The sequence below is a fragment of the Pantherophis guttatus genome, chromosome 2, assembly GCF_059756535.1.
Source record: "Pantherophis guttatus breed Tessera chromosome 2, ASM5975653v1, whole genome shotgun sequence".
NCBI classification, from domain to species: Eukaryota; Metazoa; Chordata; class Lepidosauria; order Squamata; family Colubridae; genus Pantherophis; species Pantherophis guttatus.
The window spans coordinates 179,780,580-179,807,207 of record NC_142064.1 but is presented as its reverse complement, the minus strand read 5'-3'; the positions used below and the strand labels follow the sequence as shown (position 1 = coordinate 179,807,207).

Here is a 26,628-nt window from a genome sequence, read left to right as displayed (position 1 = left end):
CCAACCCCGAAGGCTGGCATCGGTCACCAGAGTAAGACGATGGGGTTCGCGAAAACAACTGCCCCGAGCAATGGCGTCGGATGTCCACCACCGCAGGGATGAGGACACTTGGGGGGTCAATCGCAGGAGGATGAGCGAGGCGCTGTGACCGGCCCGTTGGTGAGGAAGCAGGAACCACTGGAGCTGTCTGCTGTGCAATTGAGACCAGGGAACTATTCCAAAAGTGGAGAGCATTTTCCCCAACAAACGGGACAGATTAAGAACAGAACAGGAATCCTCTGCTAAACACTGAGAAGCCAATGAGGAAAGACTAACTTGGCGTTCTGGGGAAAGGAAGACTAACAAAGAAACTGAATCTATGGTAGCCCCAAGGTGGAGAATACGGGAACTAGGTGCAAGCTGGCTCTTGGGCCAATTAATCGAGAAACCATCTTAGTGAAGACCCTCGGGGCGGAAGACAACCCGAAGGGTAGGGCCCTATATTGGTAATGCTGTCCCAAAAAACTAAAACGGAGATACTGCCGGTGGGAAGGGGCGATACGTATATGAAGGTATGCCTCGGTCAAATCTATAGAGGAGAGTAAATCCCCTGGGTGAATACATTCCAAAATGGTGGACAAGGAGTGCATTTTGAACCGGCGGTAAATAACGTACCGGTTCAAAGCCTTCAAATCTAAAATGGGACGCCAACCCCCCAAGGACTTCTTAACAAGAAATAAACGGGAGTAAAACCCCTGACCCCACTGCTCTCGAGGAACCTTCTGGATGGCCCATAAATCCAGAAGATGGGAAATAGCTGAAGACACCAAGGCCCTCTTAGTGACATCCCGTGGAACGGGACAGGGAAGAAAAACAGTAGGAGGGGTAGAAAGGAACTCTAGATAAAGACCCGAAGTAATAGTAGACAGGACCCAGGCATCAGAGGTAGAAAGCTCCCACTGATGGAGAAAAAGAGACAAACGTCCCCCTATTGGAACAGAATTAGCGGGGTCTTCGCTGGAAACGACCCCTGCTCCCCCTGAAAGAACGTTTTGGAAAGAATCTATTTCCCTGTCTAACCTGGTTATCCTGGGAGTGGGTTCTCGCCGGAAAGGAGCGCTGGAAGCGTTGTTGGTAAGGCCCGGAGTCGGGAGAACGAAAGGACTGGTTCCGAGGAAAAGCTGAAAATTGAGAATCTGCACGTCTGGAAACCGAGGGAAGAATCTTACGCCGGTCTCTAGTCTCAACCAGTAGAGGCTCCAATGGGGCTCCGAACAAAGAGCCTGCAGAGTAGGCCGCAGAAGCCAATTGCCACTTGCTCCGCATGTCGGCGTTCCAGTTGCGTAGCCACAAGAGACGACGCGATGTTACGTTGGAACTTAAGGCTTTTGCTGCAAATCTAGTCGCATTGAGAGTGGCGTCCGCTGAATACTCCAAAGCAGCTGAAATTTTGGCCAAATCCTGACGGGAACGAGTGTCGGTAGGCTGAAGGTGGTCCTGAAGTTGTTTGATCCATAACAAAGCGGCTCTGTTGAAGAAAGAAGCCGAGGACGATGCCTTGACAGCCCAGGCCGCCGCCTGGTGACCCTTGAGCAGGACCTTCTCAGCTCTGCGATCTTCCGGGCGCAAAGAGTCCTCAGGAGGACCAGCGGGATGTGAGGAATTGCAAAGAGCCACTATTGGGGCGTCAACTGGAGGGGGCTGCAGTAAGTCCGAAAGGGCGGGAGCTGAATTGTACAGTCTCTTGTCTAGGCTATTTGGACTAGGACCAGCCCCAGGTAAGTTCCACTGGCGTTGGAGCACATCTAAGAAAAGTTTGGGGGCCGGGATGGTCTCCGGGTCTACTGTAGGCTCTGCAAAGACAGCTGAAGCTGGGTCAGGAGCAACGGAGTCCGGTGGGACGGAAGGAACATTGCCCAAGCGAGTGGTCACTATGGCTTTGCGCAGCAAGGAACGAAAAAGCTGTGGTTTGAAAAGTCCAATAAACGGAGTCTGCTCAGGAACCAGATCCTCGTCATCGGACAGGGCCGAATCAGGAGGCTCGTCTACCTCAGATAGTGATGTGTGATCCGGGGATACCATAGACTCTGCCAGGTCCTGTTCGGACACAGAATCCCCAGCCGGGACCGACGGGTGATGTTGTAAAAGCTGAGGGTCAGGAGTGATGCCGCCATGTTGCATACATTGGGCTAGACCTTGCTTAATGACCCTGGCCAGCATGAGTTCAAAGGTGTCCGGAATGGGAAGAGCCGAGACCACTGGGGGAGCCACAGGGACCGGAGCCTCCCTGATCACCGCCTGGGGGGCCTCAGGAGCAGAAATTGATTGAAAAAGAGGCTCCGTGCCAGGCACATGAGGCGGTTCAGCCGAAAAGGAGCCATCCGGCGAAAGCTCCCGGGCGGCACTGGATGTCAGAGAGGGGGCAGGAGACCGAGCTCTCGAAGGGACCACTGGATCGCCAGGATTGGTCTGGGCCATGGTAGATAAGGCTTTGTTAAAGGTTTTTTCAATGGCCCTGTGGCGTCTCTGTTCATCCTTGGAAGATGAAGAGCTAGGCTTGCCCCTTCTGCCCCGATGGGATTTGGGCTGCTTAGGAGAGGGGCCCTCCAACGGGTCCTCCTGGGCAGGTCTCTTTGAAGCTCTGCTGGGCTGGTTAGAGACCGATTGATGGTTAGCCGCCATTTTAGAAGGAGCCCCGGCTGGATGAAATAAACCAAAATGGCCACCGACACTGATAATGGGACGCCGCCGCTGTCCTGAGAGGAAAAAGACAAGTCCCAGATCCGGAGGTAGAAGAATATAAAAAAACGATCGCTAACAAAGCGATCCAGGCGGCAACAGAAAGATCGCTAGCTCAAGGCTATTACTGCGATCGTGACTAAAGTAATGCAGTCCGAGCTGTCAGTCAGTTTAAAAACGCCGCCAGCCGAAGGGCTGTTAAAGCGGCAGCCGGCAGAGAGGGAAAACCGAGGCTGGGAGAGAGAGAGAGAGAGAGAGAGAGGAGCTCGATCGCAGACCAAAAGGCCGAATAGCGATCCCTCCCTCTCCTCGCTGATAAAGAGCAGCGCCAATTTTGAAATGAAGGTCTTACCCGATGTTGAAGGCTGTAAGCTGAAAAGCGCGCGCAAAAGCGCCGCCGCGCTCAACCCGATGGTTGAGGGGAGCGCGAGGCGGCGAAAGGCAGCGCTGACGGTGAAAGTCCAAAAAATCAAGAAAAAAATCAATAAAAGAGGGTCAGCAAGGAGAAAGAGTCCAAAATCAGGCTGAAAAAGGGGAAAAGAGACGGATTCACAGGGAGACACGACCGGCCAGCATAGACCGAGTCGAAACACTGGAGTTGGAGGGTGGAGCTAAGCTAATTTGTAGACTCGGTCACATGATGCATGGCACTGTCGGACCCCAAGGTGACAGCCATTCCCCTACTATGCGGAGAATAGTCTGTTGTTTGTTTGTAAGATTTCTGAAGTGTGACAGTGTTATCCAAGCATCTTGTGTTAGTTGTACTGTAGTGGTTTGAGTGGTCAGGCACTTTTTGATAGTGTGTGTGTGTGTATAAAAAGACAGCTATGAAAGAAGCTATGAATATTATTACATGATTGAGCACTAAGTTTTTTTTTTTTTTGCTGAATATAGGTTGATGCATATTAGCTAAGAACATGGACAGAAGGAGTGGCAAACTATTCTGGCCATATTATAAAATAGTTTCAATTCTTAATTTTAAAAGAGGTATCATGTGACACAGAATATTTATGTATGTGCCATGCACATGTATGCATCCTGTGGGCACCTGGATGGCAAAAGCCACTCTTTGGATCAAATCTATAATAGATAATCACTGTAATCATAATAATAATATAATAATAATAATTTTCAAACAAGAAATTATGTTCTTCATATCTTGCCAAAATGTATTATGGGAACTCTTTTGTCTTTGGTAGAGCACAGTGATGTCCACTAGGGCATCTTGGGTAGGTAAGCCGACCTCAAGCTGAATAGTTACAATAAAATGGAATTTACTTTTTGTTTTTTTCCCTTAAATTCCCTCTCATAAAATGGTACAAAAAATAATAATTGTTTTTTGGTAAAAAAGCTGGTGAAAACAAGTTTGCACATTTATAATTCCAACAAGTCTCATTAGGAAACATAGGGTTAGCTCCTGAATGATTTCTGAGTTCCTTGTTAGACCTAGAAATACTTGACTTTGGCAAGTAACAGCCTTTTGAGCTGGTTGCTCCAGAAAAAAAAAAAAAAGGAGGTGGGGTGGGGAGGAGGCAGAGGAAATAGGAGCAAAAAGGACTAGAATGAGAAGATAGCTATGAAAGAAAAAATGCTGTGCTATTTCTGCTCATTTCCATTCTCCTGAAATATTAAGGCTTATCTTAAGTCCTATCCAAAAGAAAAGAGAACCATTTTCTGTAAAAAAAAAAAAAAGAAAGAAAAGAAAAGAAAAGAAAAAAAAAGAAAAAAAGAAATGTAGTTTCTTTAAAATATGGAACTAGTTAACTGAACTTGAAGAGTGAGGATAGATTTCAAAGTGTCAGAAAACAAAAGAAGAAAAATTAAAGAAATGACAAAGAAGAAGTGAAAAAGTTGGAAATTTGGAGAAGGAAGAAAGGAAAGAAGGAAGGAAGGAAGGAAGGAAGGAAGGAAGGAAGGAAGGAAGGAAGGAAGGAAGGAAGGAAGGAAGGAAGGAAGATCAGTCCAGAGTTGCTGTGGGAGACAGAAACTTGCTGCTGGCAGCACAGAAATTTGTGTTTATAAGCATATGCTGAGCAGGATTACTGAAGAAGTCCTCTGTAGCAGTGAAGGGGAGGGGAAAATGTTTTGGCAGCTGCTGAAAAGATCAAGCCAAAAGAAAAAGGAAGGAAGAGAAAAATGGTTAGTCTCCTTACATGTGAAATGCCAAGTAGCCAGGGTAAGAAAAATTAATGAGGCTTAGCAGAGGAGTCTCAAGAGCAGGGGTGGGTTCTATTTTTTTTTTTACTACTGGTTCTGTGGGCGTGCCTTATTTTGTAGGTGTGGCTTGATGGTCATGTGACAATTATTTAGGATTTAGCAGAGGTACTGGTCTACCAGGCTTTTAACTGCTTGCAGAGCTGTACTGATCTACCCATTTATTTTTGCAGACACTGGTCTACCCATTTATTTTTGCAGGCACTGATCTACTCATGTATTTTTGTAGGCACTGGTCTACCCATTTATTTTTGGAGGCACTGATCTATTCATTTGTTTTCTTTTAACACTGATCAGCTGTAGGGTGGCCCTTTGAAGCCCTGCGGCAAGAGTTTAAACAGTTTTTTTTTCCTCTAGCCATAGCTGGGACTCAGGAGGCAGTAATAGATTGGGGGTGGGGCCAAATAAAAAGTAAGAATAACGCGGGGGGTGGGTGGGGTGGGCGAGGGGTGGAAGAACCGGTTTGGTGACATTATATTGTCACTGCTACCGGCTCGGTGGAACCGGGTGGAACCGGGAGAAACCCACCACTGCTCAAGAGGGATCTGAAAAGTTGAGGTGATGGTAGCTGCAACTGCACTCTGCCAAAGCCTATAGATAGTCATAAAACCAACAACTAGTTATACAAGCAGAACCCTAGTTGAAGAGAAAAAGCTCAACAGTGGGTGAAACTGTGAGAGAAAGACAAGTGAGGGAGAGAGAAGCAGCAGGGCCAAGAATCATGATTTATCACTTATATCTGACAGCTTATGCACCGAAGACAAATTCCTTGTGTGTCCAATCACACTTGGCCAATAACGAATTGAATTCTATTCTATTCTATTCTATTCTATTCTATTCTATTCTATTCTATTCTATTCTATTCTATTCTATTCTATTCTATTCTATTCTATTCTAGACATGTGCCTTATAAGGCCGAAGAATTTGGGTACCAGCAGTATGAGGCAATTTAAGAAAACTGGGATTGGTTATTATATATTATAGTATACTATAATATACTATATTATCAGTCAATACAGACTGACCTAACATCAGGTGCAAAGAAAGGATCAAAGCAGAATAAATCAGTTGTATCAAGTGACTCAGAGTGACAACAACAGAACAGCCAATCCAAAAGTGTCACCATAGATCCAGGTGAAGCAAGAGTCAGCACTACAGAATGTGACACCAGAGGTGATAATAAGCAATATCAGAGAGGTTTCAGGACCATGATGATCAAGTCTAATTGACAACAGACACCATCCCAGCAATAAGGGCAGCAAAGGAGTAGATGATGGTGTGCAGGATTGAGAATAGAATAGATAGAATTAAACTAAACCTGAAGGTAGAATAGATAGAATAGGAGTTAGAGCTTAGGAAGAATAGTAAGGCAGACCTTAGGGGTAAATAAAATAGAATAAATCTTAGAAGATTGAAATATAGACACTGACTGTAAATTAGAAAGTGACGGGATGTCTTTTGTAATGAAAACAATATACTTTTTAAAAAAAAGATTTTCCATACAGAATTAATATGTATGTATCCGGGATAAAATCTATGCCACCCTTCAGCTCAGAGCTGAAAAAGCTGCTTGGTTGAGAAGCGAAACATCTTCAAAGAAAAACCAGAAAGTCCAGTTGCTTCTTGAAAAAGTACCTTTGGGGCAATCATGACCTGGATGACTGAGAATCTCCATAGACATACCACTAAGGTTCTGACTGCTTGGCTATCATCATCCAAGCAGAAGGCCCTGAGGGGTTCTCTCCAACTATGCTCTCTATATAATGAACTCTGATCATGTAACAAGCCAAAGAGTTTGAGCAAGGAGTTAAGCAATAAATAACATTAGCCAGACTTATTGTATCGATTGTAGAATATTTAGAATTCTGTGTATATGGTCTATAGGATTGGATTCATTGGTTGAATAATGGAATTTTTCATTAAAATTTTCTAACACTTTGGAAGATCCAAAGTATCTTCATTTCTATTTTTTCCTAGCTGACCTAAAGGGAGAAAAATAGAAAAGAAATAAAAAGGAAAGAAGAAAAGGAAGAAGGAAGGAAGGAAGGAAGGAAGGAAGGAGGGAGGGAGGAAGGAAAGGAAGGAAGGAAGGAAGGAAGGAAGGAAGGAAGGAAGGAAGGAAGGAAGGAAGGAAGGGAGATCAGAACAGAATGGGGTATTTCAGGTTTGGCCTGAATGATGGCAATTTATTGTAATTATCTTTTTCTGGGAAACCCTTGGGAGGAGTCTGCCAGTAAGTTTTTAACATTTCCCTGTTTGCAAGCTCACACTATCATTTGTTCTTCCTTTCAGCAAAACTCTTTTGTAAAAACCAGAGCTGTCACTTTTTACCAGATTTGGGATATACGAAAGTCCTAGATCAATCTATCTGATCTAGGACTTCCATTTCTAATTAATTGACATTTAGCTTTCATGATATTTTGACTGATTAAATGCAAGAAATGTTAATAATTTAAAAAATGCAGGTAGTATTTATAGCTTATAAAACAGTTTTAATGTAACTAAAGGGTGAACAGGTCAAAATCTGAAAATAAAAAAAAATAACTTCTCAAACATTATACCAATGCTGTGTTTTCATATTTAGAATAATCACGAGACATGAAACATAGGCTTATTCTTTCTGAAAGCCAGAACATATTGAACTCTCATTAGTGTCATTATATTTTTCTCATTATAAAGCTGGGATTCCTTTTCTCTCCAAGCTTCCTGCATGCAGTAAATCCAATGCTAGTCCTTACCCATATATGGAGTCAGTATGCAAAGCCACTATGCTGACTTAAAGGCAGCCTTAAAAAAATCATAACAAAAAGTCCAGAATGAGATTTTATCATGAGATGGAAAAGAATCTCGCTAGTGAAAGCTGCATTCCATGTTAAACCACTATTAAAATCTCTGCCAAAAGAACTCCAATGCCTTTACAACCTCGTATATTTGGTTATTACCTGCTATTGAAGGGGTTTTCTCCTGGGATTATATGAGTGCTGTCTTTTCCCACTAAGAGCTTAATTCGATCATAGAATGACTTTACAGCCTCTGAACCAGAGTGACTTTGTTGTATAATGTCTAGGGGATCACGTGAGCCACGGCAGAGAAGGCTATTCTGACAAGTCGACTGGAGGCAGCAATCTGGATCCAGGCAATCAATGAGGCCATCTGCAAGGAAGAACACATAAGCTATTTTCCCCAGTCATTTGATTGTACCACTGCTTATAGCTTACCACTGCTTCCTTAGAAGCTGAACAATAGCATTGTTAATCTCAGCACATTTAACTTTATATATACCCAAGCATTTTCATCAACATGGTGACTTTAGTATACCAAATTATCTCTGTTACTGCTTTTAGAATAAGTACATCAAATGCCAAAAACAAGTCATAAAGATATGTGCAGAATGGTTCTCAATTTTGGAATGGACTTTTTCAGCTTTGCTAAAGGTCCAAATTAGCTTTTTGTGAGTCTCCAGGTTTGGGATGTGTGGATTAAATTAAAATTCTGCCCATTTCACTACTCATATTAGTAGTAGTAGTAGTAGTAGTAGTAGTAGTAGTAGTATTATAATATTCCAATCTGTATGTTATTTTATAGAACATTAATAACAACTGTAATTTGTGTTCATAATGTTTCCTAGAATATAATATTATAATAGCAATAGCACTTAGACCTATATACTGCTTCATAGTACCTTACAGCCCTTTCTAAGCGGTTTACATAGTCAGCATATTGTGCCCAACAATCTGGGTCCACTTTTTACGAACCTCAGAAGGATGGAAGACTGAGTCAACCTTGAGCCAGTCAGGATCAAACTGCCAGCAGTCGGCAGAGTTAGCCTTCAATACTGCATTTTAACCACTGTACCACCACATCATAATGTCCTATGAACATAATGCCGTGTGTGTGTGTGTGTGTGTATGCGTGTGAAAATCTCCTACAAGGCACAGCTTTTCATAGAAATTCCTCTAAAATAAATATTTGTTAATATAGATTGCCCATTAATCATTTTTTTAATAAAAATGACTACTTTGATTCTTTAATAACATATTTTTTTCAATGCAAGTTACTTCAGTGCATGATTGCCGCATATAAAATCTGGTTTTAAATACCATCTCTCTGTTTATATATAACTTTTAATAATCTTTTTTTTTTTTTCAGATTTGTTATCTGTCGTAGCCAGGAAAAGATTAGCTGGCTTTTCCTGATAGATCTCTGCGACTAAAAACTTCAACGAGAACAAGGTTGTTCAAACCTGTTTTCCCTGGAACATATCTGAAAGATTTTAATATACTTAATCCAGAAAATTTAACAAATTATTATCTACCATATGTCTTTGTGATGGAGTGAGCTGTTCCTAAAAAAAATAGATGATGGATGTTTGGGTCTGATCAGCTACGAATCTGATTAGCTATTTTGAAGATTTATGCTATGTTCCCATAAGCAAAGACTCATCCATGATCATTTGGAGACTTTTTAAAAAGAAAACAGCATTGATAGCACTCATGGTTTTCATTTCATATACTACTAAGTTATTTTGCTATTTGAATTTAAGATTTCTTTTTTTTAATTTCAAGGTCAGTGACTTGTGATCCTCACTAATCTGGAAGTCCTTTTTCATCTTGGAGGTAGAATATTTTTTCAGATTCCACCCATTTTATATAATCAATGTGAGAAAGGAATTGAAGTCCTATAATAACTGAAGATGGTTTTCCTATTAAAACTTGAACACTTCTTCCACAACACCCTGTTATTTCTGGTGCTTGTAATTATTCATTGAAAATTGTTTCTTGTTTGTACGTGCAGGTGGGAGAAAAAGAGAAGCCTGTCAATATATTAAGGGATCCAAAGGTAAGATGCAGCAAATTACTCTTTTCTACAAATTTGTGTTTACTTATTCCAGCTATGAATACTTCTTTGCTTTGGCTGTTATATGGGTGAGAGTATAATGACCTCATCAAACTGCATGATTATGGGCTGAAGCATCTGTACACTTTGGACAACACCAGGAACTTTAAATTGGCATACCAAACTCCCAGTGGCCTGTCAGTCATGAGAAAAACATCTTCATGCCAGCAAGCCCTCTTGGATATAGTCTGACATTGCAATCTTCAGTAAATTACCCTGTCACTGCCAATCTTAGAGTTATCTCGCAAACAATCAAGAAGGCAATCAAACTGTTCTGAAGGGCCAGTTCAGGACTTCAGATGGCTAGACATTTCTCCATTCAATACTGGTGAGAAACCTATATATCACTACCTGGAGACTGAATGGAAACACACACACACACACAAACACACACACACACACACACACACACACACACACACACACACACTTTTTAGGTTTTGTAGTTAAGTCTGCAGCAAGAACCTTTATGAAACTGCAATACTTTTATGTTTCTCTCCTATTGCAGTGCTTGCTAATATTAATTAATTTACAAAGCCTACGATTTTTTTTCAGCATGCAAAGAATTTTTGAGTTAAGCACAGAATTAGATATCTTCTTCAATCGGAAAAAAAGACAGTGCAGATAGAAAGAAAATCTGAAAACAAAGAAGTGTTATTTTCTAAAGGTGGTGGTTGTTTTTTTGAAAAAAAATATTTCTACAAGATATTTTAATTCTGGTAGTAATATTAAATCTAATATATCAAAGTATTTGAAATCCTAAACTTATTACTAGAATGCCTTTCCTAATAGGATGTCTTCCATATTATTCCCAGGAATCCCAGACTTGCTTGTTGGGAATTGTAGAAGTGGAACTCCCCATAAATTCCAAAGCACTGGATCTAGCAAGCTGTGTTGTGGAATAAACCTTATTAAACTCAGTGGAACTTCCCACATAAATATAAATGCATCAGGTGGCTCTTCAAATAGCAGTTGAAATGTGGAACAGAATTACCTATGCTACTCACAGACCCATCAATTACAAACACATCATCACATACATTTGTAGCTGACAATTTAGATACACTTATATTATGGTTGAATTGCTCATGAACAATGAAATTTAAGTAATTTTTTTTTACTGAAGCGATAGCATACATTTCAGAGAATGATCTTCAGTGCATAATAATGAGTTTAAGGGAGAATCGACACATTTAATTTACTGTTATTATGTTGAATAAAAATGTTTAGTTGACTCTTAAATCTGATGGTGGTTATCAAACTCTTACATCATTTTTGAATAAAATTCAATTATAGTGCATCTTAATAAATATTAATGAAGTTTAGAACCTGTGAAGTAAAAAACAGCATATATTTATATTTAAAATAATAAGCGTAATCCATATAATAGGTCAAGATGTCTTTTTAAAGTAATTCATTTATGTTCTCTGTGTACAAACATAAATAAATACATACAGGGTAACATACAATTTAAGGAGAACTTCATCAAGGCTCAGGTATGAGACAAGATAAAAACCAAAATATTTGGATCAAGCCAAATATTTCAAAATCATTATGTAGCAAGCATTTACAATATATATATATATATATGTTTATGTAAGTTTTGTTTATGTAAGTTTTGTTTATGTAAGTTTTATACATATATATATATGTAGGTCTTTGGTTAATCGGGTTTTCTCCCGTGTAAAATTGGAGGTGTCTTGGCAAAGTTTCAACGAAGTCTCATTCGTCATCTTCAGGCTGGTGTTTTCGGCTTCGTGCTTCTAGGAGCAATGTGTGTGATCACAGCTGTTTCTTCCTTTTAACTGCCAGAGGATTTGAGCTGGTGAGCTGTTACTCCTGCTACTCAGACTAACCCGAACACAACCAAGCCCCCACCTAAACAGAACACACACCCAGCCAATCAGAGCACAGCCAACCCCCCATCCAATCAGAGCACAACCAAACCCCCAACCAATCAGAACACACCTCTGCCCAATCAGAACACAGCCAAGCTCCCACCCAATCAGTTCACACCCCCATTGGCAGTTAAAAGGAAGAAACAGCTGCGATCATACACATTGCTCCTAGAAGCACGAAGCCGAGAACACCAGCCTGAAGATGACGAATGAGACTTCGTCGAAACGTTGCCAAGACACCTCCAATTTTACGTGGGAGAAAACCCTAATAACCAAAGACCTACATACAAACACCCGTGAAAACCTCAGAAAACAAATCTATCTATCTATCTATCTATCTATCTATCTATCTATCTATCTATCTATCTATCTATCTATCTATCTATCTAGTTTTTGAGAATGAGAAGTGCCAAGAATCTGGAACTTGGAAAAAAGAAATGGTAAATCACTTATTGTTGCCAAGAGAATGATATGGTTGCCTTAGGTTATAAAATACTTTATAATTCTTATTTTGGATGCTTTCTTAAGAACTCTAAAGAAGTTAACCATGGTTACCATTTTATGATGGCAGAAAGCAAAGAGTGACACACCAAAATTTTATTTAGTGTGTTATTTAATTTCGGTCTAGATTAACTACTGTATATGCATACTTCATTCCAGCGGATCAACTGTAGTACCATAATTAAAATAAATATTCAGTGCTTTAATACAAAAAAGACATTTAAATCTGTGTCCTTCTAAAAACATCCTCTTCAAGCACATAAATTTAAATGTATTTCTCAATGATGTCCATGACAAAGGAGTACTTGTAACACACTGCTCATAAGTACAGGTACATACAAGGCAAAGTTTGTATTGTAGTATGGTTTCTAATTATCCCCTTTGCCTCATCCCCCCCCCACTTTGAAAATGGTTATTGGATTCTGGATGTATATGCATGAATTAAAAAATTTAACCAGCTCATATTGTTAAAGTTGGTAACAACTATCCACTATCTAAGGATACAACATTGACATTTATATGTTAGTCAGATACAAGCTTTGCATTGTAGGCAAAGGAAATGTTACTTACATATTGTGCTCGTTACATGCAACCCAGCTTGGATATATAAAATATTGGATAGGCTATAATAGAATATATTATATTCCAAATAGAAACTGGGTTTCAAATAGATGGTATGGAATACAATACTCTTCAAAGCAATCTATAGGAAATCTCACCAACACAAACTATTTTTTAGGATGGTACTATGGATGTCACTAATAGCTTATCAGTGTATTCAATAAAAATCTAATATAGTAAGTCAAATTCTAATAACTTCATTTTGCCTAAGAAAAGTGGCAGTAAATAGCATCTAATTGTTCTGCCACCATTTATCTGGGAATAGGGAAAGCAAACAGGCAATTGGTAATAAGTTTAGTATAACATTAGAACATGGACTCTAATTTGTTATTCCTCTAAAAAGATAATACAAGTACAAAAGATAGGTTCAATCTGTGGAACTTCAACAATAATATGACAAGATAGGGTTTAGGCTGTAGGAAAGGTCCTGCATATGGTTCTTTTAGTTGTTTGAAGAAAGAGCCAAAAAGAAGTAATTGGCAGCATGTTCTGGCATATTTATTCAGTTATAGACAGACAGACATAGACATAGACATAGACATAGACATAGACATAGACATAGACATAGACATAGACAGACATAGACATAGACACAGACATAGACACAGACACATAGGACATTAGGTATAACTCTGATCAAAGTTCGGCCCCTGCTTCATAAGCAATGGGCAAAGAAAGGAACGGAAGTCTGATCACAGAGCTATGTTTGCCATCTTGAATTTTTGAACTTCTTTTGAAGACACACTTGGAAATTCAGTTGGTATCAACCAGACAGACTTTCTCTAGTATGATATTCTTCCCAGAAATCAAAGATTTGCTGCCCCTGTTGCAATTTAATGCATAAAATGAAATTGTTTTAATTGTCTCTGCACTGATTGTTATTGTTTTCTTCTATGGCCTAGTTACTATTAGCCACATTTATAATATATACGTAGCATTGTGATTATTTTCTTGTTGTACAATTCCAGCATGTACATGTCTGAGAGTACCAAAATATTGAAATGAATATTGTTTATTAATAGAATGTAAATTCTATTCTTAGAAATGGCTATTCTGCAGTGGTTCTAAAATAGTCTTTCTGAAATAATACTGCTTATGTAGCAGGAGATCCAGAAATATATAGAATCCCTTCTTTAGTTTTGATAGATCAAACTAACAATGCCAAGCCCAAATTAATTGCAAATTAATAAAGATTCAATTACAAACAACTAAGAGATGAGTTGCTGGTGATGGAAGTGACATGTTACAGTACAGGCAAATCAACAATGGTTCTTCCCGGCCTTCTCATTTCAGGGAATATACAGCAAAGATATGAGCATCACTAGATCACTAGATGATTGACATAAACTTTCAGTCCAAAGGGAGCAGCATCTGTCACTTGAAGCTGCCTGTCAAAGAAATCCTCTGTTGAACAGGCAATCAAAGCTACTGCTTAAGCATGAGGCAGGGAAGATCAATTGACTTCTGGTGTATTTCGCATACATTCAATCACTCATGTTCTTCATTCACTCATATGTTTCATTCAATTTCCTTTATAGTCAGAGTTTAGCAAAGGAAAATTAAAAACAAAACAAAAACAAATACGCAGGAACATTTTCACTGAATGAATTTATCATTAAGTATATTACAACATCCATGTATGCATATTATCTACATAGAAAGTATCCTAAATGCACACACTTAATCATCATTTAATCTCAAGCACACAAATTTATAAGCCTTTTGGGTGGTTTTATATCACCAAGTTTGAACAGGCACCAGAACTGAAAAATAACAACCTTGTATTCTCTATATGTCAGCATAGGGAAGGAACATCTGTTTTGTTTGTTTAAAAATGAATTCAAAGACCTGCATTTAATTCAGAACATTGGTCCTTTGACTGTGAAAAAAATTGTACATATCACTGCTTGCCTACGGGCCTGTGGGCATCTTCTAGGCCAATTTTGATAAATTCTGGTTGCAGTTTTTCACTCAAAAAGTCATTGCCGGAATCAATAAAATTAATGTTGGTAACAAACTTGTGAAGATTGAAAATGCAAAGCCATTATTACTAATTGTGCAGAATATTTTCCCCAAGTTAGAAAAACAAGTTCATGATTTAGTGACTCCCAGTATGAACCAGATTTGCTGCATATGCTACCCATATTTTTATATATTTAAAACTATCAATAATAGATTTCAATTGTTTATTATGGTAGCAATTTTAAAAATGACTTCAAGTATCAGGTCCATTGTGTTTGCTCAGGGAACCTTTTTCCCTCCTCCTGAGGTATTGTGGGTATTTGTACTTAGAACCTTATAAATCTTTTGTCTGAGCTGAATTAGAAACTCCTGCTGTGGCAGAGCTTGATGAGGCAAGCTAAATTACATGATTTGCTTTTGTGCTCCGAAATACTTGCATTATCTTAAATGCCACAAGCCTGATGAAATATCAAATCACAGGATTCACCATTCTATAAAAGCAAAACCGGTCCAAATAATTATTACAGGAGGGCAAGATCTGTCATTTCTCTCACTCTCTTTTTCTCTTTTTTTAAAAGATGATTTTGTTTTTAAAAACTAAGATAACACATTCTTAAGCAAATAGGTCAAATATTCTGCTCAGAAAACATGTTACGTTGCGAAAGGAATCTTGTCTTGCCCCCAAAGAAACTTTTATTTAAAGACATAGAAATATTCTTTATTTTGCTATATTAATCTGAAAAAAATGTTAACTATATCCAGGTTGAATATTGTACTGGTTAGATATGCTTATATTTCCTCTGATTTCCTCTTATTTTGTATAAGAAGATATTTACAATGGAAGAACATTAATTTGGATTCTTAATTTATGAAATAAGTTAGAAGACAAGAAGGAAATCAGCATGGTCATTAGAGAGTCATCTACAGAATAACAACCAACCAGCATTTGGATTAAGGCAAAAAAAGTACAGTTTGCCAATTAAAATACCATATTGTCCAGTTCATAGATTATAAAATACAGGTAATACTTGACTTACAACAGTTCTCTTAGTGACCATACGAAGTTACAATGGCACTGAAAAAAGTAACTTATGACCATTTTTTTCATTTATGACCATTGCAGCATCCTCGTGGTCACATGATTTACATTCAGACAACTTGACAACTGACTCATATTTATAATGGTTGCAGTGTCTTGGAGTCACGTGATCTCCTTTTGCAATCTTCTGACAAGCAAAGTCAACTGGGAAGCCAGATTCACTTAACAACTGTGTTACTAATTTAACAACTGTGGTAAGAAAGGTCATAAAATTGGTCAAAACTCATTTAACAAATGTCTCACTTAATCCAGAAATTTTGGGTTGTAGTTGTAAGTCAAGTTTGGGTTGTACCTGTATAATCAAAATTAATATAGGCCTAATATAGAGCAGGCTCTGCCAGCTGGCCTGGGCCCCAATAGGGATGCCCTTTCTGGAGGTGGCTGTTGGATTAGGATGCCCGTGTACTTTGTATTCCCTTTCTCCCCATCTTTTAATAGTATTTATTACTAGCCTTTTTTAAAAATTAGTTTAATGTGTAGCAATTTTTATAAGCTACGTAGAGTCATCTCTGGAGAAAAATTAATAAATAAAGAAACAATAAATAAGTAAATAAATAAAATTGTAAATCTTAAAAAAAAATAAGCAAAAATATTTATAGATGTCATCAAACTAACATACCTATGACCAACATTTTGGGGCTAATGTTAATTTTATCTCATTTAATTTACAGTGTTCCTACAGGAATTGGGCACAAAAGACCTTTCAAAATGTGTAGGGGAAAAATTGAGTGAACAAGATTTTCTGTCCAATTTCTTTTAGGAGAAGCAGAATTTCTCCAACAATATCTTAAACAAAGAAGTTTCCATTAGTGGCAACAATAGCATTGCTACTAAGAAAGCACAATGCATAAAAGCCGGAAAGGTTGCAATTTGTTGGAGAGAGTATAGTGAAATACAAGATTTTCGCACACGCTCCACTCTTGTTATATTCCACTCTCTGAAACGTTTTCTAATGCAAATTGCCCTTTCCTCAAATTGAATGACAACTGCTAAGGGGAAAAAAATGCAGAAATTTTGCTTGGTATTCTTTCATAGTTCATGGGAAAACAGTAATGGATTATAAACCCAATGGAAAAGGAAGTCCACTTTCTACCTAAGTGCTTTGGGGACTAAAGCATCTATCTGTAGCTAATTGCTGCTCTTGCTGGCTTGAGTAAAAGGTAAGAAATGATATAAATAAGAGTTCTGAAGAGAATGTGGAATATCATCTCCTCAATCATGTCAGATAATGTTGAGAAGGTTAGATTCTATTCCTCCTTTCCCAAGAAAATAAACTACATAAAATCAATCCATCGAATTTCCTAGGAGAACTGGAAAATCTCTAGAAAACGGTTTCTAATCATTACCCAACCAGTATTGTACTGGGTAAGATGCCCCACATTTGGCAAAATTGAAGCTACAAGATTTGATTTTTATTTTCTTCTACTGCTCTGATGTGATGTTAAGGAAGCTGTACTTGTTATACTACGGTGATGATAAAAGTGCTAAAGACTGACATGTTCTGTAGAGATATGGTGTTATGCTAATGAGACATGGTTAAGGTAACACAGTTATATATCTAGAAATCTCCACTACTATAATTTAGGACCCAGATTAGTGGTGATATTTTACCTCACCAAACAATCTTCCCCAGCTTCTCTCTAACAGGAATTCAAAGCAAGGTAGTATCTCTTTAAAAAAAAAAAAACCAGACACCTTACAGAGAAGCTATCTGTGTAAATTTATCCCTATGTATTTGTTTTCAGAGTTTGGGTTTTAGGATTTAATTAATAAATTCAATATCCTCTTAATGGTTTTAAAGTTAGTTTGGGATTTCTTTGGAAAGAAAATAATGCAGTAAAACTATAGGCATATAAATATTTTAAATAGTATAGAGAAAGGTGCAGAAACAGAAATAGGGTACATCTTCAATCCCTAGAGAATAACAAGAGTCATTGGATCATAATTTTACTTGTTTTCCTCAAACCTTATTTTGATTACTTATATATTACCTCAGACATGGGCAGAAATTTGATTTATAAACTGAAATAATGAATGATAAAATGGTATTCTGCAGTATGATTTGAGACAAATTTGGCAGAATGCTTTGTCATTTTTCTCCTACTGCTATTCCAAATATAAAGTTTACCAGTTTATGTATGTATGTATGTATGTATGTATGTATGTATGTATGTTTTCTTTTCTTTTTGTAGGTCTTTATGTGTATTTCTCTTTAGCCAGGTTCTTCCTAGGTAAACCAAGATTTTTCTGCAGCCCTAGTTCAGTGAAATCCCAATCCACTAGTTTCTAGGCTTTTTTTCCAGCAGCCAGCAAGCTCCCTGCTGCCATTGGGAGTCCATTGGGCGTCATTATAAGTTTGTTAGTTAAAATGTTTAAAATCCTGGCTAAGATCCCAGCTCAGAATCCTCTAAATTCCCAAACAAACTTTTTAAGGTCTTTCAAAAACTCTGGCTGAAATCCGAACCAACATTTTAAGGTTAGGCAACGTTTCGACAAGCTCTCTACCTTGTCATCTTTGGGCCTTTATTATCAGTTTAGAAGCTGTGGGTCATGCTTCATTACACTAACTGCAGCCTGAATGCGTGTTAACGGTCCAGTTTCCTCTGGCTCCCTATTACCAACTGTCAACTGCAAAGAGGTAAGAATTCTAGTAGGCATCACAGCACTACTGGTTGCATGTTGAGATCTTAGCATATCTTCTGGCTTGGTTCTCTCTCTCTCCCTATTGCTAGCTATCAACTGCAAAGAGGAAAGGGTTCTTGTATGCATTACAACACCACTGGTTGCCTGTTGGGATCTCTGCCTATTCTCTGATGTTAAAATTCAAGTTTCCCTCAGTGCAGGTTTCCAAATACTTGATAAACTAGAGGCGTCATCTCGTCTATTCATATTGTGCGGCCTCTTTTCAATTTCGATAGCCTCCCTAATTATTCTCTTATTAAGATGTTCCTCTTTTACCACTGTTCTAGCCTTGTTGAAATCTATATTCTGTCCTGTGGCCTTCATGTGTTATACCAAAGAAGAAGTTTGTTCTTCCTTTTTCACTGCATTTTTATGTTCTTCTAAACGTACACTTATTCGTCTATTTGTCTGTCCAATATAAGATGACTGACAGGAGGAACATGGTATTTCGTATATTCCTTGATTTTCCAGCTCAATTTTATCCTTGGGGTTTCTCAACATCATTGATATTTTTCTATCTGTGCGGAACACTGTTTTTATTTTTTGTTTCTGTAGTATCTTGCTAATTTTATCGATGGTTCCTTTTATATAGGGCAGGATGGCTTTTCCCATCTTTTGTTCTTCTTTTTGGGTTTCTCTCTGTCCTGATGTCCCTTGTCGAATTATACTTTTAATTTTATTTTCGTGGAACCCATTTGCTATTAATACCTCTGTGAGAGTCTGAAGCTGTTTGTACATGTGCCTCATCTGCTAGACGTTTAGTTCTAGTGATTAAAGTTTTTGCTACTGAATTTATTTGTGAGGGATGATGGTGTGAGTGTGCATTTAGGTATCTATTTGTGTGTGTCTTCTTTTGGTAGACACTATGTCCTAGGGTGCCATCAGTTCTCTTATATATTAATACATCTAAGAATGGGAGTTGATTTTCAATCTCCATTTCCATATGAACTGTATCTTCGGATGCATGTTATTCAAATGTGCTAGAAAATTGTCTAGCTTTCTTTTCCATGGAGTCAGATCACAAACGTATCGTCTACATATCTGAGCCATAATTTTGGTTTATAAGTAGTTTGTTCCAACACCTTAATTTATAATCCCTCCATGAACAAATTGGCAATAACTGGGGAGAGCGGTGATCCCATTGGTGCCCCTTGCATTTGTTTATATCTTTGCCCTTTGTACATGAAATAAGTGTTAGATACGCAATGCTCTGCCAATTTTATGATGTGGTTTGGTGGGTGGTATTTATTTTTGATCGTTGCTAGAGCTTCTATAATGGGTACTTGGGTGAATAATGAGACTACATCAAAGCTTACAAGTAAGTCACCCTGCTCTATGTGTTGGTTTCTCAGAATTTCTATGAGATGATATGAGTTCTGCACATAAGAAGTAATCATTCCGCAAACGGTTGTAGTTGTTTGGCTAAATACTTAGCCAAGTTTTGTAGCGGAGAGTCTATAGAGCTAACTATGGGTCTGAGAGGTATGTCCTCTTTATATATTTTTGGGAGGCCATATAGTTTTGGAGTTTTCGATGACTTCTCTCTAGGGATGATTGTTTGTTGAACTTCTTTATCTATTGGACTGGCCTTTATCTTGGTTTTGGTAGTTTTTTCTAAATATGTGGTTGGGTCCGTACTTAAGGGTTTATATATAACATCTTGGACGAGCTCGAGCAACTTTTTGTCATAATCCACCGTATTCATTATCACCGTGGCATTACCTTTGTCTGCGGGCAGTATGATTATGCTGTCATCCTTTCTTAGTTCCTGCAATGCTCTGTATTCTTCTCTGGACAGATTACTTTTTGGGGTTTTACTAGTGCAGATAATGTTAGTAACCTCATGCCTAATTTTATCAGCATCCTCAACATTAAGTTTTGTTAAGCTGGCTTCCACTTCACATATTATTGTTTCTGTAGGAATTTTCTTGGGCGTTATTGCAAAATTAAAGCCTTTTGTTAAGACGCTTGTTTCTGCTGTAGTCAGCTCTCTGTTAGAAACATTGTAAACTACCTTTTTCAGAGGTGCTGTGCTACTCTAGGGGGTCTCCCTTGATTTTTTAAGTTTTCAAAATTATTATATATTATATTATATGCTGCTTATTAATGCTGGGAAGGATCATAACTGAAACAAATAAAAATAGGGCTAAGTAATAGATTGAGGGTTATATATTTGTAGATAAACCCAAGTCATGCAAGTAGTTCAGTTGTTACTTCTATTAGTAGAAATTTAGAAAAATAATACTTAAAAATAACTTCAAACCTCTGGTATGTCTATTAATCTTATTTCCAAATACTTTTAACTCACTAAAGTCTATGATGTTTTAATTGCATGTGCCATCTTATGAAATTTATAGATTTTAATCACAAGTGTAAAATTTATCATACAATTATAAATAAACTAGCCTTAATCTCCATCAAATACACGTAACAATTATTTACTGAGAACTTGATTAAAAAGGGATTAAATTTTAAAAGGATTCTGCATAGAGTAAATTAATGGATTTCAAACATTTTAAAAAATAATTATACCCACACCTTTGAATGAAGCTTTAATAAAGAGCTAGCATCTGGAAAACCTTTTTTTTTAATTAGGAAACTTCTTTCCTAATTTTTTAACTTTCTTTGGTAAAAAAATATTTTAGAAAAGCATTCCCTTTAAATACATGTGTGCAAATTGTGTAGGCATATCTATACATATATAAAAATCAGTAAGTTATGAAACAACTTACTGATGTCTTCTAAGATAAGAAAAATAAACATTACGTATTTGACAATGACGAACTTTCTTCCTGGTCATACAAGAATTTTATTGATTGATATTTTATTTTTAAGCAGAAAATAAATAGACACTGTGTAGAATTGATTAGGGATTCTATTTGGTCTGGGTTTTTTCCCTATGATTATGATCCAAACATATCATAATTCCATGGAAAGCAGTGGCTCACGTGGTTAGGATGCTGTGATGGAGATTAGCAACCCTGCATTTGAGACCCGAGTAGTGCTGCATGGTGGGATAAGCTCCCACCATTTGCTCCAGCTCCAGCTCCTGGGGACATGAAAAGAGCCCAGGCAACAATAATGTTACTGGCTAAGTCTTTCAACCTGGAAGTGCCTTACAACAGTGCCTTCGATACAAACAGGGGGAATCATAATTCCAAACATACTATGATGGAATAAATGTTTTAAAAATTAATCAATTCCCACATTAATTTAGTCCTAGCATTTATATCTAAACTGTTTCATCTAGTTAGTCATTTTTCCTCAGACTTCCTTAGAGTTTTTCTTCCTTAAGATTGTAGTGGTTGACCATAAAAACAGTACAAAAAAGTATGCAGGCTATTGCTATAATGCATTGTAAGCCGCCCTGAGTCTATGGAGAAGGGCGGCATATAAATTGGACAAATCAATCAATCAATCAATCAATCAATCATATTGGACCACAAATAGAGAAATCAGTATGCTTTAAGGCAAGAAGAAAAACATAGTAAACAGTTTTTACATTCCAAAAACATTTTCTCTTAAAAGTGTAATGACATCAGTGTTTTCACATCATATAATTGCAAACAGCCATAGAATTATGGAGAATTTGTGATCAAGGATATCCTACTCTACAGCCATTTAAAATGTTTTCAACTCAGAGGAAGATTTGTAAATATGTTATCACAGCATTTGCCTGGAGCAAGGAACAAGGAGAAGTTTAAAGATTGAGTGTTGACTTGCAAAAACTCTAATTCAGCTGATGGGGTATCACAGAAAGTTAAGAATAATGGAGAAGTAAAACTTCTGCTATAAGAAGTTGGAAGATTCCTGTGACCCCATTTCTGAAGCAATATCATTACATTTAGAATGAACTGATTTAAAATAATATTTTGCACAGGAAAAAGAATTTAATTTTTTTTTTAAAAAAACCCTCTTTTTATTTAAAAGTTTCCTGTGTGACTCTGTTATCTTAGGTCTATATGTCCTGTCCTGTCCTATCCTATCAGAATACTTTATAATGTATTATAAAAAGGGCCTGTACTTTTTAAATATACAATAATTTATTCCTTTCACACTAATTACTACACTAAAGTAGCTCAAACAAATTTGTGGATATAACTGAAAATGAGCTTCCAAGAAAATAAGTGCAAAAATTGCAACTGAGAACACAACATGGAGTTTTCTTGCAATTTCTTAATTTTTAGCGTAGCAGAATTGTTCTTTTTCATGACTGGTATTTGGTTGGTGATTTTGACAGAAATTCCTCATTTTTTTTCTCATTTTAAATAAGTATAGTATATGTATATGAACTCAAATGGAAGTGTGCATGCCATTTCATTCTGCTTATGACAAATCAGAAAAAAAAACATTCTCAGTGCTTTCTTTACCTCATATCTCTGTCATTTGGTTAGAGGCATTGCACCTATTTTTAGAATATATCCACAATGAAAAAATAAAAAAATATTGTAAAAAATCAAGGATTCCTACTATACAAATGAACTTTATCTCACAGTATGTTTTGGACAATTTCTATCATCATCAATGATATCCATAAAAAGCGAGAATGTAGTAAAAAGACATTTTTAAAGCTCACAATGGTACAGTATTTTAAAGATTTTTTTTTTTTTTGCTCAAGTGCCAGCTTGAGCATCTTGTTTGCATCTTTCTTTTTCTGTTTTTACAGTGATTGATTGATTGTGTGCCATCAACTCTGTGTCAACTTTTAGCAACCACATAGACTTTCTTCAGAATGCTTTCATTACTTGATATTATCTATCCATGCTATTTCTTTGGTAAAATATAGCAGTCATTTATAATTTTCTTTCCTTGCACCGTATGAAATGATACTTTACCATTATCATTAAAGTGATTGTCTGCCTCTACCATTTTTCTAATTTGTTTCTGTCTGATATAGCTACTAGTTGTTTTTTTCTGGGGATTTGCAATGAGTTCCATGCCTAGGAGTATATATATATAGTTTTGGCTTACTTACATTCTTGATGTTCTTTGCTTACTCCTCCTAGGAATACTCACTCTCTCCCCATCGTAATAAATTTTGCATACACATACTCATAATAAACTTTTCTCCACAGTTAAACTCATTTTGGTACTAATAGATCCTACATAAAAGATTTATTAAAAGACAAAGTTTCCTTTCATTTAAGCACAAGTCTTAACAACTTTCTGGACATTTCCATATTTTATTGGCTATTTTTTAAGCTTTCCTGTCTACTACACAGCTGTGAAATTTCCCATGTAATAGAAAAAAAAAATCTGTTCTTGCTTAACTTGTTTTGGTATGTGTGTGATCAACTAGGATTGCCTATGTATTGCCACCTTGTCAGGCAGATCCTCAATAGCAAATATAATGTATTAGTACAATCTGCATACTGAAATACACTTATATTGTTGTCTTCAACCTCTTACATCATAAAAAACATTCTTTACACATTTATCCATCTTTTAAATATCTCATTTCACAATATCACATTTAAATATCTTTTAGTATTTTATATATTCAATTTTAAATTGGTTTTAAAAGTTTGGGGTTTTAAATTTGTCAGGGCCAAAATTATTTAATTTGATTTTATTCTATTTTTAAATTCTGTATTGTATGTGTTTTTATTGTTTGGCTGTGCACCGCCCTGAGTCCTTCGGGAGTAGGGCGGTATAGAAATCTAATAAAATAAATAAATAAATAAATAAATCCACAAATACAGGATGCAGGGAATAAGACATTGCCCATCTCTCTCTTGCACCCTGTTGAACTATTGTTAAGATTTTTACTTAATTTTGCAAAATTTATTAGATGTTCATCTACTGTTTTTACTGCACATAGCAACTCCATGTTTTGCAAATAATTTTATAATTTGGGTTATTTAGCTTTCTCTAAAACAACATATCAAAATATTATTTACTTTTGTATACTTCTCAACGAATCTCAAAAACAAAACAATTCACTTCCACTTCACCCCACAATAGTTTGCAGAAAGTTCAACTATATTACAGCTGATTAGGAAAAAAAGGCACTTCAGTTTTCCAGTGCTGTTAACATCATGCTAATCCAATCATCTGGTTCTATTTTCACTCTAATGCTGAACCTTCATATGAATGGGTCAACAGGGTCAACAGGCCAAAGAATGCAAGAAACACTCAAGTAAACAACTTGTGACAATAAGCTTTAAATGTCAAGAAAGGTTGTTAGTTTAATGTTAAACTATTAATAAAAATGAGTTCTTCAAATGTTATTCAGTATATCTGGAGCTAAATCCTTGGAAACTGTATGATGGATAAAAATGCATGTGGAAGGAAAAAAACCATACACACACATGTAGATTGAAAAAAATATAATACATTAGAACGTGTGACTGGTGAATGTGTAAAAACAGCTATAGCATTTGAAGTCAGAGATATACTTTATACTAAAATCATTTTCAATTTATCACTGGTTAAATTTCTTCCAGTATATAGTGTCTTTAGGACAATATACTATATATCAATACTGAGACAGAACTCTGTTTTACTAATTAACATGTTTTTTAATTAAAAAAAATTCTCAAGAATAAATTCTTGTATCATAGCCAGTAAAATGAATTCCACTATTCCGTTCCATTTAGCACTTTCTGCTTTGCGAATTGAAGTTGATAAAATACAAGTATTACCTTTGTCCAGAATTCTCTTGTATTTGCCCATAGCTGGCAGTTAACAATACCTTGGAAAGTTTCCTGCTTAATCATCTGTGCCTTTGCTTGAATTATCTACAATGTATGCTGGTATTTTTGCAAGTGTAAGTCACACAGAGCGTATATCTGAAGGAGCACTGAGACTTGAAATTCTAAACCACACAAATGCCTAGTGAGAATTGTAGCCTCCAAATCTGAGCTCTGCCAGAAATGAATCAAGCCCTATATTTAAAATAAGTCTTTCAGGTCACATTATTTTGCTCACAAGAGTACTACTTTATCCATCTCATTTGCTTCAATGGAAATGTAACAACAACACTTGACAATAGTAGGAGAGGGGGTCTTTCACTCGTAAAATGACTCATGATGAAGCTGCACATAACCCTCTGTTCTTTCAAGGCTGGGAATTGGAAGACTTTTGCTCACCTCCCTCATTATCCTTGTTATCAGCACAGGAGGTTTCCATAGCAACATTGCATCCAGGCCCTCTCCAGCCGGTCTGGCAGACACACTGCCAGCTGTTCTGACCGAGTGTGCATCTCCCATTGCCATTGCACAAATCAGGGCAGCCATCTGGTTGAAGAAACGAAGAAGATAAATTCAAGTAATACTGATTTGCACGAATATTATATGCTGCAGGCACATTAGACAACATTACTGTACACCCAACAAGAAAGCTAAAGACTATATCAGGTGGGTTTGTTGCTCTAAAGGACATCATCTATTTGAAGTTGACTAAGTAGACAATATTAGAAGAAAGTGTGTAAAAATTATATGTAGTCTTTCTTGACAACAAGAAAGATCTACTGGACATCCAGTGACCCATTGGGTCAGCAGTTCAGAGATATTTACTTACTTAAACAAAGAAACAAGATAACCATAACCAAAATAACAGTGGGAATGGGCGTGACTTCCTTCTAGTTAGAGCATTACTCACTGTTCTCTGGTGGCTGATGGCAAAACCTGGCCTTCAAAGCTGGGGTGGGACTGGTTTAACTAAACTCCAGAGACCAGACAGGCGGGTCTATCCAGCTTTCAGAAAGATCGGATGACCCTGATACACTGAACCCTCAGGGGGATGTGGCAGCATTGAAGTGGCCACAAATTTGTGAAAATTTGAATCCCACAGGAGTCATGAGTCCCAAGTTTTGGACACTTTCTGTAATTTAGCTCAGTGGCCCCCAACTTTTGGGCACCAGGGACCAGTTCCATGGAAAGAGATTTTTCCGCAGACCGGAGGGGGCATAGCTTCGGATGCTGGCTGCATCCCACAGATGGGGATTTATTTGTTTAGGTGGCCTGGTTACTGTTATGTCATGGACCTGTGCCAGTCCATGGACCAGGGATTGGGGACCACAACTCAGTTCATTTG

The 26,628-nt window shown here is 37.3% G+C and overlaps 1 protein-coding gene across 6 annotated transcripts in view; it reads right to left on the bottom strand.

The window, feature by feature from the left end:
* TENM2 (teneurin transmembrane protein 2) overlaps positions 1–26,628 on the bottom strand; it is a 959,433-nt gene that overhangs the window by 72,099 nt on the left and 860,706 nt on the right. For all 6 annotated transcript variants that reach the window (XM_087887374.1, XM_034406200.3, XM_087887377.1 and 3 more), the window contains 2 exons: positions 25,683–25,829; positions 7,875–8,085 (listed from right to left, as the gene is read on the bottom strand). In XM_087887374.1, coding sequence (XP_087743500.1) covers positions 7,875–8,085; positions 25,683–25,829 — 358 coding nt within the window. The remainder of the gene's footprint in view (positions 1–7,874; positions 8,086–25,682; positions 25,830–26,628) is intronic.